This window comes from Arvicola amphibius, chromosome 11 (assembly GCF_903992535.2).
Source record: "Arvicola amphibius chromosome 11, mArvAmp1.2, whole genome shotgun sequence".
In the NCBI taxonomy this organism is placed as follows: Eukaryota; Metazoa; Chordata; class Mammalia; order Rodentia; family Cricetidae; genus Arvicola; species Arvicola amphibius.
Window position 1 is genome coordinate 116,332,279 of NC_052057.2, and position 14,868 is coordinate 116,347,146.

The 14,868-nt window shown below is 46.3% G+C and overlaps 1 protein-coding gene across 3 annotated transcripts in view; it reads left to right on the plus strand.

Moving 5' to 3' along the window:
- Chd7 (chromodomain helicase DNA binding protein 7) overlaps nt 1-14,868 on the plus strand; it is a 179,199-nt gene that overhangs the window by 111,520 nt on the left and 52,811 nt on the right. For all 3 annotated transcript variants that reach the window (XM_038347339.2, XM_038347342.2, XM_038347340.2), the window contains exons 4-6: nt 3,340-3,481; nt 7,721-7,858; nt 8,839-8,904. In XM_038347339.2, coding sequence (XP_038203267.1) covers nt 3,340-3,481; nt 7,721-7,858; nt 8,839-8,904 — 346 coding nt within the window. The remainder of the gene's footprint in view (nt 1-3,339; nt 3,482-7,720; nt 7,859-8,838; nt 8,905-14,868) is intronic.

The window sequence follows — 14,868 nt, forward strand, 5'->3', positions numbered from 1 at the left end:
CAGAGCAGAGGCAGGAGAGGTGAGAGGAAGCAGTGAGGCCTGTGTGTGCCTGGCTTCTGTGACTCTACTTGCCGACTGCTGGGTGACAAGCTGGAGCTGAGGAGGCATCGCCGCAACTCTTGGAGGGATAGCGAAGTTCTGGGTCTGCACCTCTGGGTCTGCACCACACAGCTCAGCGGCTTCCCTTCTCTGTGTCGCAGTGCCGGCCTCAGGGACGTTCCAAACAATATCGTACCCCGCAACGAGGGCAGCTGTCTGCATATTCAGGCTTTGAATATAGTCTGGAAGGAGAATGTTTGTGTGGATATGTTTTGGGGTTTGGCAGTAAAAGACCAGATCGAACCTGCCAGGTACATACAGAATGATTCGGAATCTGGACTCTGTCCTTTTCCCACTGGTCTCATGCTGGAGACCCTTCCCGTGGGGTGAGGGGGCGGTGTGCAGAGATTGTTATGGTCCAGGTTGGGATGACGTGTGTGGCTACAGTAGTGGTAGCGGGCATGAGAATGCTGTTTCTCCTTTTAGCTGGTGACTAACATTGGCCATGCATGTTCCTTCTGTTTATGTTGCTTAAGTCAAGTGTACCTTGATGTTCATGCCATCCTCTCTAGGAGTTCCCCGGATGAGTTGGCAACGGTGGGTCAGAGTCCCAGCCAGAGTGCACCTCTCAGCTATGGTCCTCACCTTCTGGGGCATGCGGGGAATGAACGTCTGTCTCTCATCTCCAGCTTCTAGAAACCCTAGAGATGCAGATATTAGCCTTGTGCTATAGATGAGGAAACGGGGGTGCAGGACAACCCAAAATGATTTGTCCAGGGTCACAGTTGGAACAGTAACTAATTCCTGTCTCGTGGAAACCACCATTCTGTAGTACTTCTGGCAGAAGAAAATGACTTAGGTTAAAGCGGTTTGAATGTAGCACTTCATAGGAATCCAGGTTGGTGTATTCCAAAATCATAATGAGGACAATTTAATGTAAGTAATTGAATTTTGTCCTGGATAGCCTGGATTTGTCTTTGGGTGGCCACTGAAGATTTCTTAACCTTACTTCTTGGGGTGCTTGATTTGTATACTGGTGGGTGGGAGAACCTAGCTGTCCCTCTCCACGAACGCCGTGAGGTCTAATGAGTTGGCCTCTTGCAGTAATCAGATCGGAAAGTGCTTCCCTCGACCATGAGGTTTTTGTCTATGCGTTGGGGAGGTCCTGTCTGACTTTCAGCCATCTTGGAGGTTCTGTGCAGTTCATCCTTGGACAGAGCAGATGGACAGTCATTAGTGCTTCTGTTCCCCCAGCAAATAGATGCTTCCTCAAACCTGGCTCTAGTCAGCCTTTCTCTCCTGCAGGATGGTGCTCGCAGGGCCCGAAACCCCATGAACCTGAACTCTCTCCTTTGCTCTGGTAGAGCGAGGTCACCATGGAAAGTACCCAGTGCCAGCCCACTTTACCTGGCAATGGTTCAACTCTTTGACAGACCTACCTCTGATTTAAACAAATTCGAGAAATATGTAAAGTTTTGGAAGCAGTTTTGCACTGATTTGATAAAAGAAACCACAAAACACTGCAGCGCAGGTGTTGAGAATGTTTGAAAGCTGATTGAGGGAAGCAGATGGCTTTAGCCAGTGGCATCCAGCCAAAAGAGCAGGTGCTGGTCATGTGACCGCTGGTTACCAGGGTAATCTGATTGCTCTTGGCGTGCAGATGAAAGGAAAGGGGCCCAGTGTTCAGCTGTAGTATTGTATAATTTGTGGCAGTTAGAGCGGAAATAAATGCTGGGAATGGAGCCTCATGGTAGGGGAGACTTCTGTCCGTGTGTAGCGTAAACACCAGGACACTCTCGTCAGGAAATTCTGCATGAATTTTTTAATTTAAAAAATATTGTGCTGTCCGTGGATCTTTGACTTAGTCACACCACCTTTTTATAAATAAAATCAGTGTTCGAAACGTAACTGCTATCTGCGATAATCTTGAATTGTTTTGAATTGTTTCCTGATGTAGCTGTTTGCGATGCTAAAGCGCTCACGTATCAAAATAAACTCTGAGTCTATAAAAATACCAAGTTTAACGCTCAAAGCATTATCAGTAGGAAAGCCTGCCATAGGCTTGTGCTGGATACACGACCGGTGTGCTCTGGGAGTGTTCAATGTGACACATCCTTACACAAAATCGTTAGTTCCTGAAGCCTCTTCCCAGCGTCTGACAACATGCTATTTACTGTATCCTCTCAGTGTGGTTTTCTGGGACTTTATAAAATTTAATAAGTGTGGGGTTTTGAAATCTATCTTTTGTTTGTTAAACTACTTAGAGCGTGAGGCTCCCTAGAAATAGTTTTTTTTTTTTTAAAAAGTCTTTGCTGATGTGAGGATCGCTCTCTGCGTTGTATGTGTAACAAATGTGTGCTGATGTAAGGAAGTCCTGGGTCCAGAGTGGAGATTAAAGGGAGCACTACGTGTTCACTCCGGCTGAGGAAGGGAGGGTTTTTGGGGTGGCAATAACCCTAAAATTTTATTTTTCTCAGAGGGTACTCATGTGTTTTGATATAACATTCAAATACGACTAATGTTTTTCAGTAGCAGTTGGAAAGTGAGCTTTAGTTATTGGTTAGATACGCACGCGTGTGCGTGCGTGCGCGCGCGCGCACACACACACACACACACACACAATTTCAAAGACCTAAGTTTTTGAGCCTGGTGATGTCCTCAGTGGTAGCAAGCCTGCCACTGGGTTCAGTTGCTAGCACTCGGGAAAATAAGGACCAATTGTGACCATCTCTTCGAACTGCTTAGCATAAAAACAAACAAACAAAAAGCTCACAACAACAACTCAACTTGCTTGTAAACAAGAACACTGAACTGAATAAAAACTAAATAAAATTTATTTCTAGGAAATGAATTTTTATCAAATGCTTGTCAGTAGGATATAAGGAAACCTACTGTTACTGGCTGCCATAGGCATGTATAAAACTCTGCCAGAAAAATGAGGATGCGGTCATTAGACTGGATTTTTTTTTCCTTTAGTTAAGAAAAGGTGGCTGTGCCTTTTTAGCAAAGCAACATCTTAGTTCTTCATCATGGATTGGTATATTAGTGGGGGCTACAAGCAATACTCTGCAGTATTCAAAGTTTTACATTCAACTCAGTTTTAACGGGTGAGAACTTTGCTGAAGGTCATCAATTATAAGTTTTTTGTTGTCAGACATTAATTAGGAGCACCACCTAATGAAAATCGGCCAACACACACTGACCTAGCCTTTACCACAAGGGCTCGTGGAAGGAGAAGGTTTGGGGCACGTGGGAACCACACTGAACGTGAACACTAAGTGGTGTCACTTTGAATTCTAGTAATAAGAAGCCGGACTCAGAAGCAAGTGCTTTGAAGAAAAAGGTCAACAAAGGAAAAACAGAAGGTTCTGAAAACTCAGACTTGGACAAAACACCCCCACCGTCCCCTGCCCCTGAAGAGGATGAAGACCCAGGTGTTCAGGTAATGCCATTATCCCTCCTGAGCTCCGGCTGGGGAGAGGGTAACTTTAGCCGCATGGCTTTGCTGTCAGGTGTGTGTGCGATGTCCTTATTGTTGTCTGGAACGTTATATCCATAGTGAAGAGAGCCAGGCGAGCAGAAACTCAGCTCACTCCAGGGTTGCTGAGCTTTGAAATCAGTAAAGCAGAAAGCTGCCCTTTAATTCCATGGGTGTGTGTTTTGATCTTTATTTATGCCCTCCTAAATATTTTTAACATTGCTATTATATTACTTCAAGTGTCGTGCACATTTAAATTTTTTCCTAAAATTTGATTTCTTGTCAATTTTTATTTGCTGATCTCTCTCTCTCTCTCTCTCTCTCTCTCTCTCTCTCTCTCTCTCTCTCTCTCTCTCTCTCTGTGTGTGTGTGTGTGTGTGTGTGCACATCTATGTGGAAGCAGGAGGCCCACCTCAAGTGTCATTCTTTAGAAGACATCCACCCTGTGATCTAGAGGCAGTGTCTCTCACTGTCCTGGGGTCTGTGAAGGATGCTCGCCTCGACTGGCCAGGGAGCCCCAGAGATTCTGTGTCCACCTCCCCAGTGCTGGAATTGTAATCATGGGTCTCCATGCTGTGCTTTTCTGTTGTTCTAAGGGTCAGAGTTGAGTCTTAACACTTGGGTGGTAAGCACTTTGCTGACTGAGCTATCTGTCTTGCCCTCATTATTTTTTTTTTTCATAATAAAAACCAAAACATACTTTGTAGCTTATCTTCTTGACGGTAGATCCAAATGAGATATATCCCTGATAGTTTCCATGGACAAGTCAGTGACTCCCAAGTAGCAACTCTGCCCAGCGGCCCAATGTGAGGTTCTCCTGAATTCTAGGAGTAAATAGTAGGAATTTGGGTGCTTGTGTGTGAACTTTGCTCTCTTTCGACCAAGACGGGCTGAGAGAGGACTAAAAAGTACACCTGACAGTTAAGATTTATTTCCTACCACGGAAATCTGGAAGCATGCAAGTCTGTTCTATTGGGATGGCTGGGAATGTGGCCTGTGCAGGTGGCATCTGAGCCAGCAGGGAACAGCTACTGTTGAGTCCTGTAGCTATAGGCCTTAGGAGCTGGCCGGGCTTCCTCTGACGTAAGTGTGCTCCCAGGCTTTCCTGCCTGAGGTCCAAGGGTGTGTAATATGGGGCCCTCTTACAAAGAATTTCTTTGTGATGTGTTTTTCTTGAGCAGCCCTTGTGCGTGTGATGTCATGCACTGGCTGGACAGACGGATCTGAGAGGGTAGAAAGGTTACAGATGGTTGCAAGCCACCATGTGGGTGTGGGGGAGTTGAACCTGGGTTCTCTGCAAGAGAAACGAGTGCTCTAAACCACTGAGCCATCTCTCCAGCCCTAATAGGTACCTCTTACAAGCTGGTTAAGAGGTTCGAAACTAAAAATGTTTAGTAAAATTCATTGTATCCTTGAGGATGTTTCGTCTTAATTTGTGCTTAATTAGGAGTTTTATGATAGTCATATTTGGACAACATTAAGAATTATTTTCACAGGCTGGATGTGGTGGTGTACACCTTTAATCCCAGCACTGATCTCTGAGTTCGAGGCCAGCCTGGTCTGTATAGTCAGTTCCTGTATATATAGCCAAGGCTACAAAAGAAGACCCTGTCTCAAAACAAAACAAAGAATCATGTCCTAAGTAAATTCCATCATGGCTTCCCAAATACAGCTGCTGTTTTTAAAAAAAGCTGCATTCTGACTAAAACGGACTCTCTGATTGGGGGTGGGATTATTTCCTTCCTCTCCTCTCCTCCCCTTCTACCCGCTTCCCACTTCTTTTCCTTTCTGTATTTCAGGGACAGAAGAGAGCTTAGCCACTTACGGCAAACTCGGTGTTTTCTGTCTAATTGTCTCAGTGTAACAGTTGTGGGCTTACCAGCAAAGCCAGGCAGCCCCCAGAGACCGGCCTTGAAGGCTGTCTTTCTGGCGTCTGACACAGGAAGTGATGCAGGCTTCTTCCTGTGATGTATCGGTGACACGCTTGCAGGGAAGGGACAGGTTGTGAATTTTCTGATTGGTTGTCAAAAGTCAGTGACATGTTAACTCTTAACTCATAATCATTCCAAAGGTGCCGCCACAGCAAGGCTGTAGACACACGTTCCTCTTCAGTACACGCCGGTTGTCACCAAAGTATCTTTCTAAAGCTGGTGGGAACACAGCATTCTCAGGCCGTGGGGTGGATGGTGTGGTGGGCCAGCCCTGCCTGAGCGGCGGCAGCATTTTTGTTTTAGGATTAAAATGAAAATTCACCACCACCACCACCATCACCACCACCACCACCACCACCACCACCACCACCACCACCACCTCCACCACCACCACCACCACCACACCATGAACCACCACCATCACCATCACTATCACCATCACCACCACCACCACCACCACCACCACCACCACCACCACCACCACCACCACCACCACCACCATCACCACCATCACCACCACCACCACCACCACCACCACCACCACCACCACCACCACCACCACCATCACCACCACCACCACCACCACCACCACCACCATCACCACCACCACCACCATCACCACCATCACCATCACCACCACCACCACCACCACCACCACCATCACCACCACCACCACCACCATCACCACCACCACCACCACCACCATCACCACCATCACCACCACCACCATCATCATCACCATCACCACCACCACCACCATCACCACCATCACCACCACCATCACCACCACCACCACCACCACCACCACCACCTCCATCACCATCATCACCACCACCCCACTCCTTTATCTCTTTATTCAGAACCACAAACCTAGTAACAAATTTGTATTTCTTTTCAGATGTTTTTTTCTGTTAACAAAAGCACCATTTATTTTCTTACTGAGTGTTGAAAATAAGAGAGGTAAAGATGATGTTCATTTTCTTCATCTTGAGGTTACTGCTCACTTGCACATCCAAATAAAGAAACAATTTGAATTTGTCTGAAGTAGAATCAGAAGGTAGTTACATGAGTTGCTTGTGTTCGTCAGTTTACCTTGGACAGATTTCCAAATATATGATGTATCTTACCGTAAGCAGAACTGTTAGGTCAAAGGGTTGGTGTGTTTAAACGTTGATAGAGATGACTATGTTGTCCTAGGAAGGCTGTGCTCGGTTGTGTTTTGACCACGAGAGTGAAAGTATATGTTTTGCTAACAGTCATACTGATGCTAGCTAGCTATTACTAATCTTCTAAATTTTTTTCTTTTCTTTTCTTTTATGGTTTTTTGAGACAGGGTTTCTCTATAACTTTGGACCCTGTCCTGGAACTTGTTCTTGTAGACCAGGCTAATCTCAAACCCACAGAGATCTGCTTGCCTCTGCCTCCTGAGTGCTGGGATTAAAGGCGTGTGCCACCACTGCCCGGCCAGTCCTCTAAATTTTAAAGAGCATGGTAAAAAGTTGTATTAAAACTAGAACTGCCAGGCATGGTGGCACACACTTTTAATCCCAGCATTTGGGAGACAGAGATAGGCAGATCTCTGTGAGTTGGAGCCCAGCTTGGTCTGATCATGAATTCCAGGCCAGCTGTGACTACATAGTAAGAATCTGTCTCAAAACAAACAAGCAAATAAAAGCATACTCATCTTAGCCACTCATTATGAATTGTGCATTCAGCTCCCATTTCTGCCCCACCCCCCCTCCAGTGCTAGGGATTGAACCCAGGGTCTTCTGAAGTCAGTGCTTTACCACTAGGTGTCCATCCCCAGCCCTGACTCTTTCTTTTCAGTCCGAAATTAAAATGCATTGGAGGGCCTTGGGAAATAACAATAACCCAATATTTGTGTAGACCTTTTTAGCCTATAGATTTCAGTCATAGAGAAATAGAGCAGAGTGTCCCGGACTCCCGTAGATCCACTGCCCACCTCAGTGTGGCCACTGCTCGCAATGGAGATTGGCCAAGTGAGGAGCACAGTTTGCTGTTTCTCGTGTGTTCTTATTGAAGGGGCCTTGCTGGGAGCAGTGGCGTGGCATGGTCCCAGGCACTTTGTCTCCTGTTCGTTACTGTGGTTGCCACAGTGATCTTGTCTCTTGGCTTTCAGGATTAAAGTCACCAGCTTTTCTTTAAGGTTGAAATACAACAACACCAACGACAAAGGTATCCCCACTGTGCACCCCATAGAGAAGCACCAGAGATCGCTTTTTAAACTCGCTCTGTTGGGGTTCCCTTCCAGAAGAGGCGGTCCAGCAGGCAGGTGAAGCGGAAGCGATACACTGAAGACTTGGAGTTCAAGATTTCTGATGAGGAGGCAGATGATGCAGATGCTGCTGGGAGAGACTCTCCATCCAACACCTCACAGTCGGAGCAGCAGGTTGGCAGCTGGGCTTGGGTGGACCGGAAACTCTCTACCTGGCGTCTGAGCAGTCAGCGCCGTGGCTGGAGTGGGCATCGAGCATTGGGAGAGTCTGCTCGTGTGGGCTGATGTGCCAGGGGAAATTCATCGTTCCGTAGTGTCTTAAAAATCCCTGCTCACTCAAATTCGTTTTTATGCAAGGCTATGATATGCAATTTGACACAATTTTGGAGAATTAATGGTCTCTGCCGAGGAAGAATTTCAGCTAGAATCTCGGGCCCTGGATTTACCTCTGGGAGCTCAGCGCTGTAAACGAACTATAATAAACCGCTGAAGCTCACCTCCTGCTGCTCGGCACCGTCAGAACCGCTTTATGAAATTACTGCCTTGGAGTACCCAGCAGGGCACACTTTATTCTCTGTGCAATGTAAATGATGGATAAAACAGTTTGTACGGAAACACAGGAAGAACGTAGAATTGATTATTGTAAAGATTTTATTTATTCATCCTTTTTGCTATTACTGTACTTTAGTTAACAGACTGATAGCCAGTTGCAAGGTCTGTTAAACGCAGCTTTGTACTTAGCTGGCGGTTTGTCCTCTGTTACATTCGTGGACAGTGTTTTACAGCACAGATAAGGGCTGCCTCCAGTGACAGAGTGATGGGTCTTTACCCCAGGAGTGTGGATGCAGAAAAGTTGCTCTCACTCTCTGGTTACCTTTTCTTGGCAGCCAGAGAGAGTGCCCTGTGGCTTGAGGGACCCGTGCGAGTCTCTATAATTAACCACACAATCAGGAAGTTATAAACATAGCTCTTCCTTTCGCCTCTCTGTGCATGTGGGCTTTCTTGTTTTTAGTAAGTTTTCCCACTCGTGGCTTTGGACCAAGTGATTTAAAGGGTGTGGAGGCCTGGGGTGGGGGGTGATTTCCTGCTGGCTCTTGTAGCCCAGGTCAGAGGTTTTCTGTTTGGACTGACTGATGCCGCTGTCTCTCTTGCAGGAATCTGTTGATGCAGAAGGCCCAGTGGTAGAGAAGATCATGAGCTGTCGTTCCGTGAAGAAGCAGGTGAGCACCGTGCAAAGGTGGAAGCCCATAGGGTGGGTCTTTCCAGGTTGTCTGCTGCCCCTGTAAGGTTCCGCCACGGAGTTGGTTACAGTGGCAGGTGCCGGGGGATCAGGAGTTCAAGGGCAGCCTTTTCTACATGTGACCATTTCTCAGAAAAAGAAAAGCTCAGCGATTACATTATTGTAAATCGAAACTTCTGGTGATAGCGCAGATCCCATCTGATATACTAGCACCGATACAAGTTGGGGGCTGGGTAATTGACCTGGAATGAAATCAGAACTCCATTAAGCAATGAAATTAAGATGTATTAACCTTTATAGCACTATTTGGAGAAGGCGAGAAACCCAAATACTCCAAAGAAATGTTTAAGACTTCCATAATTACAGACTGCCTTTTCCATAAGGAGCACTGAAGAAAAGACCTTGTTGTGGGAGCTCGCCTGGAAACGCCCCCACCAAGGTCTGTTTATTATTGGGGCAAGGATGTTTTACCAGACCTCCGATGACATTTTGCATATATAAATAATGTATTCAAACTCTCTTTATGCCCACTGCAAGTGGATGCTGGTCAGCAGAAGCACCTGCCAGTGGGCAGCAGGTGAACTGGTGCCGAGGGAAGTTAGAATGGAGAAGGCCAGCATGCTTTCTCTAGCCAGTGGGCAGCAGGTGAACTGGTGCCGAGGGAAGTTAGAATGGAGAAGGCCAGCATGCTTCCTCTAGCCAGCGGGCAGCAGGTGAACTGGTGCCGAGGGGAGTTAGAATGGAGAAGGCCAGCATGCTTTCTCTAGCCAGTGGGCAGCAGGTGAACTGGTGCCGAGGGGAGTTAGAATGGAGAAGGCCAGCATGCTTTCTCTAGCCAGCGGGCAGCAGGTGAACTGGTGCCGAGGGGAGTTAGAATGGAGAAGGCCAGCATGCTTTCTCTAGCCAGCGGGACGTCTGCTCCACATCAGTTTTCTCACTCGGCTTGGGAGACGCTGAGCTTGTGTCTCTAGAAAGTAGGTACTGTGGATATAGGTCAGTCAGTCACGCCAACATAGTTCTTTTCATTTTTCTTTAAGCTGAACGAAAGTACACATTTCATTTTTTGATATGTACAACAAATGTGGTTTCTGTTAGTAAATTATATGCAAGGTATAGTTTCCCAGTGGCCAGGAGGTGGAGTGGCAGAACTATAGGACTTAAAATTGATTTTAATAATATCCCAAAGCTTATCAACTATCAGACGACAGAAAATAAAACAAGCCAAGTAGACAGAGCCACCAGCAGCAGCAACAAAGTCCCAGAGTCCATAGGCACTTCTGGAAGTATGTCTGTTAGGAAGTCATTACTGGGGGCTGGAGAGGTAAGTCAGCAGTTAAGCATGCTTTCTGCTCCTCCAGAGGACCCGAGTTTAGTTCCCAGCACCCTTGTTGAGTGTGTCACAATCACGTGTGACTCTAACTCCAGGTGACTCAATGCCCTCTTCCTGCCCCAGTGGGCACCCGTAGCCACGTGCACACACATAGACACGTAAATGAAAATAAATCTTATTTTTTTTTCTGAAAAATAAGAGGCTAGCCAGCCGTGGTGGCACACACCTTTAATCCCAGCACTCAGGAGGCAGAGGCAGGAGAATCTCTGTGAGGTTGAGGACAGCCAGGGCTACACAGAGAAACCCTGTCACCCGGTGTGTGTGGAGGGAAGAGGTCATTAAAATAGCCATTGTGCCAACAGTGAACTTGTCTGTGCCTCCCGCTATAGTTTGCTTTTTTTCTTAGGTGACTTGGTATGTGTATTTTATCAGTTTATACACCACATGTTCATATAAAAGTGCTCAGGGGCCACGAAGTCAGGATATTTTCACATTGAGTATAAAAGTAGGCTGGGTAGGAGGCTGTTAGTGACTTTGGGTTCGCAGCCTCTTGCCCTGGTGGATTAAATGATAAAACTATAATCCAGATTTGCCACCTGTCGAAGCAGGCATGAGGCTGCCTTTTTCCTGGTGACTCTAGAACTGTTCGTTTGGGAGTTAGAGATCTATGCTAAAGTTTAAACAGTTGGCATGCTTCAAAGAGTGGTCCCCTTCACTGAACTGAGGCGGCTTGTTTGAGTAGACAACATGTTGTTGGGATGGAGACACTAGCTTCTGTTGCGTGGCTGGTTCTTCAGCAGGCATGCTCCACAGGTTTGGAGGTGCAGACTATAACCAGCTCTGATCTTCATAGCTTTATACCTGGTGTAGGGCGTAGCTTTTCTGTTTTGCCTACTTCGGAGCACCTTTTTTTTTTCTCTCTCTCTCTGCTCACCTTTACAGAGAGACGTCCGTGGGTTAGGAAGAGATAGTAGCACCTTCTATGAACTTACCATACATACATACCTTACAACCTCCATGCAGCTCCCCAGAAGGCATTAGAAGTCACTACAGATGTGTGTGAGGATGGAGCAGTCACTGCAGTGGTTCTCAGACTTCCTAATGCGGTGCCCCTTTAAGACACGTCCTCGTGTTGTGGGGACCCCCAACCGTAAAATTACTTTCACTGTATTTCATAACTGGAATTTCGCTGCTTGTGATGAGTCGTAGTGTAAACATCTAATGCGCGTTTTATCTGATATGTGGCCGCTGTGAAAGGGTTATTACACACACACACACAGAGAGAGAGAGACACACACACCCAAAGGGTCGTGACCCACAGGTTGTGAGTGACTGATTATTGACTTGGGGAATCTGAGAATGGAGAAAACTCCTGGGAGGAGTTCTCAGGAAGACGTGGACTGGCTGAAGTCAGGGAGAGGGGCAGAGACTATCCGCAGCTGTTCCTCTGTTGCTGTCTCGTAAGGATCATAAAGACCCATTCAGAGATACTTTAAACTGCTAATGTTCTCGGCATAGGTTGCTTTAAGTTATCAGTTATAAAAACACCGGGGGACAATGTTGCGCGTGGAAGCAGAAGGAGATTTGAGAATTTTTTTTCCCCTGGATTCTAACTGGCTTGCTGGTCTGTTTCCTATTACTATGAATAGTGTAAGGATTGTCTGTGGGAAGAGCGCGCTCTCTCCCTCGTGTGCGTGTGTGTGCGTATGCATGTGTGTGTGCGTGTGCGTGTGTGTGTGTCGCTGTGCGTAGCTGTCTGTTAATTCCGTGGAGACTGTCTGTGAACTCCTCAGGCCTGTCCTGAGGGTGCAAGCATCAAAGGGACTCAGTGGGTTCCTAAGTCAACCGCCTCCATCCGGAAGCCTCGCAAGACTGGAGATCCATTATGGTGGAGTTCACTAAGCTCGCCGCTCAGTGTAGTGCACCATGTTAAAGGGTATGGCTGGGCATTTATATATGGTCTTAAACACAGTTAGTGTACCCGAGACGTGAACCTTGAGGTACGTTTGAATACGTGAATAGATCTTTAGATCCCGTAGAAGATCTTGACTTTTCCACATTTTGTCACAGCACTTGTGTGTGCCATTCTTCTGCAGAAAAATAATTCAAGTCCCTTTGGCTCATAAGGGGAGAGGTATGGGGCAAATTCTGAATGAACTCTATTCTAGTCCCTAAAATTCTTTTATTTTTTAAACTTACTTACATGGTATGTTTTCTCCATAAGAAGTTACTTTATAATTTCAAGGTGTTTGTCTTAATTTCCCTGAATCAAACCAAATGATAAAAAAGTAGCTTATAAAATTAAATGCAGCCCGAGGACCTGTCTTAAAGGGGCACAGCATTAGGAAGGCTGAGAGCCTCTGCAATGACTGCTCCGTCCTCATACACATCTGTAGTGACTGCTAATGCCTTCTGGGGAGCTGCATGGGGTTGCTCATAGACGGTGCTATCTGTTCCTAGTCCGTGGTTTCCTGTCCATAAAGGTGACCTATTCCCTAGAATGTACTTGTTTTCTGACTAAGTAGACTGTAACTCTGTTTTTGTTGGGGTATGAAGGAGGTTAGGTAAGAAGTCGAAAGGAATTTATACCTGCACTTTATTATTTTTGTTCGGATACTTACTCAATTTTTGTTCATTATTTAATAATGCTTTCCCTTTGTTTGGTGCGGTGTAGTTTTGAGTAGGGAGCTATCTAGTTTAGAAAGGCCATCCTGTTTTCAGATGAGGCCTTGCTATGTGCGGATTCAGGCCAGGTTAGAGAAGCAGGCTCTCTGCCTGATGTAAGCTCTTGGTCACACGAACAATGAGGCAAATATGTTAATACATGCAAAACATTGTTTCGTATACATCGCAATGATTCCATACATTCATCTGGGGGTGAACGGAATACATATTTTTCAAATCTTCTTTTGAACTCACGAATGTGCGTGGTAAGGAGTAAATATCCATATTGTGTGCATGCATGTGTGCAGCTGTAAGCTATCATGCCGTTATGCCCTGAGTGTGCACATTATGGGATAGTTTCTGCCCTGGTGGTGTGGGTGCTGGAGGCTGGAGAAAGTAGCTGTCTTTAGTCAGTTCTTGAAGTGGTGCGGAGGCTCGTGGATCTACACACTCTGGGTAAGACAGAAGATGGTCAGCGTGTGCAGATTTATGCGAAAGCAAACATCAGCTGTAGCTCATATGTTACACGTGTGGTCACTTAAACAGGATGCCGCGTGTTTGTTTACTTGGGGACCCAGCGGCAGTTCCTCACCAGTTCTGGTGGTAACGGTGGTCTCAGTCCATTTGCTTCTCCCAGACAGCTCTAGAGCCCCTTAGTCGGCTTCAGCAGGTGCCCCAGGGAATAGACGATCGTGACAGGAAGTGGGCAGTAATGCCTTGTAGACAGATGCTTTCTGGGAGCAGAGCTGAGACCGAGTAAAACGGTCTCCACTGCTGAAGGATTAGGCCTGTGTGTCAGTGCCATCCAGACTTCTGGGCCCCTGTATCCATGAAGGCAGAAAGGGCAGCACGGGAGGAGGAGAAAGAAGGAAGTCAGAGATCACACTACTGCCTATAATGATGGTTTGTTTGACGCCGCCTGGGAGAGGCGTCATTTTGAAAAATTATTTCGGAGAAATCTGGGTTGCACCCCAGGTTTGTAAGAGCACAGTGACTTGAGATCCACTTTGAGGTTGAGTTTCAGGCCATGCTGTAAAGCCCCCCACTTTCCTGGCTGTCTGTTTTCATCATTAATTCGCTCCTGGAGTCCCTAATTCTGTATCAGTGTAATATACCTTGAACAGGAGAGGATGAGAAGATACTGGGCTTAGAGATGGTAGGTCGAGTCCTAGACGGGTTGTCTTGAAGTGAGCAATGAAGTGACCTGTGTTCGGGTGCCATTGCCTCTTGAGGTATAGGCAGTCATTTCTTTCCATTTTGGATGAATAAAAGCCGAATATGTTGATTTTAAAAGCTACTCTAGTTTGGACCTTTCATAGACCCGCTCGGGTAGAATCAGATGTTGATAGGTGTTGACTACACACTAGAATATCTAGGCTTCTCATTGGTAAGAAGTAGTTTAAAATGTAGGCTTAATTGAAATTGATAAAGGTTGTGAAGGAATTCTAGTTAGATGAGAGTCTTTAATCGTGGTTAGAGCATTGTAGATGGAGACCAACCCTAGTGCCTTTGTAAGATGCCCGTTGTCCTCCACGCCTTCTCTTCTGTTTTATCCCATGTTTCTACTCCTCTTCACTTTCTTCCCCAATCCAAGAGGCCACATGGCACCCATGTGTGGACCTGCAGGGCCAGGCCGGCTTGGGGGCTCCTGCAGCAGCGTAGAACTTGCTGAAACACGGATAAAAACATTTCTGGCTTACATCTCTGCTTTCTCTGTGCACGCACTTGTAAGAAAGTGACATATTCTGAATTGTGTAGCAGTCTCAACCTAAAAGCATGAAGGGAAAGAGAGAGATGTCTAAGTCATAACGTCTGACCACTGAAACTCTTGACTTGAAGGACACGCATGGCAATTGTAACCCACCTCAATGGGATTGGAAGTGTTAATTTTATTTGGCTGCTGTGTGTGTGAGACATCTTGTCTGAGAGATTTTAATTGTTCCACCGAGT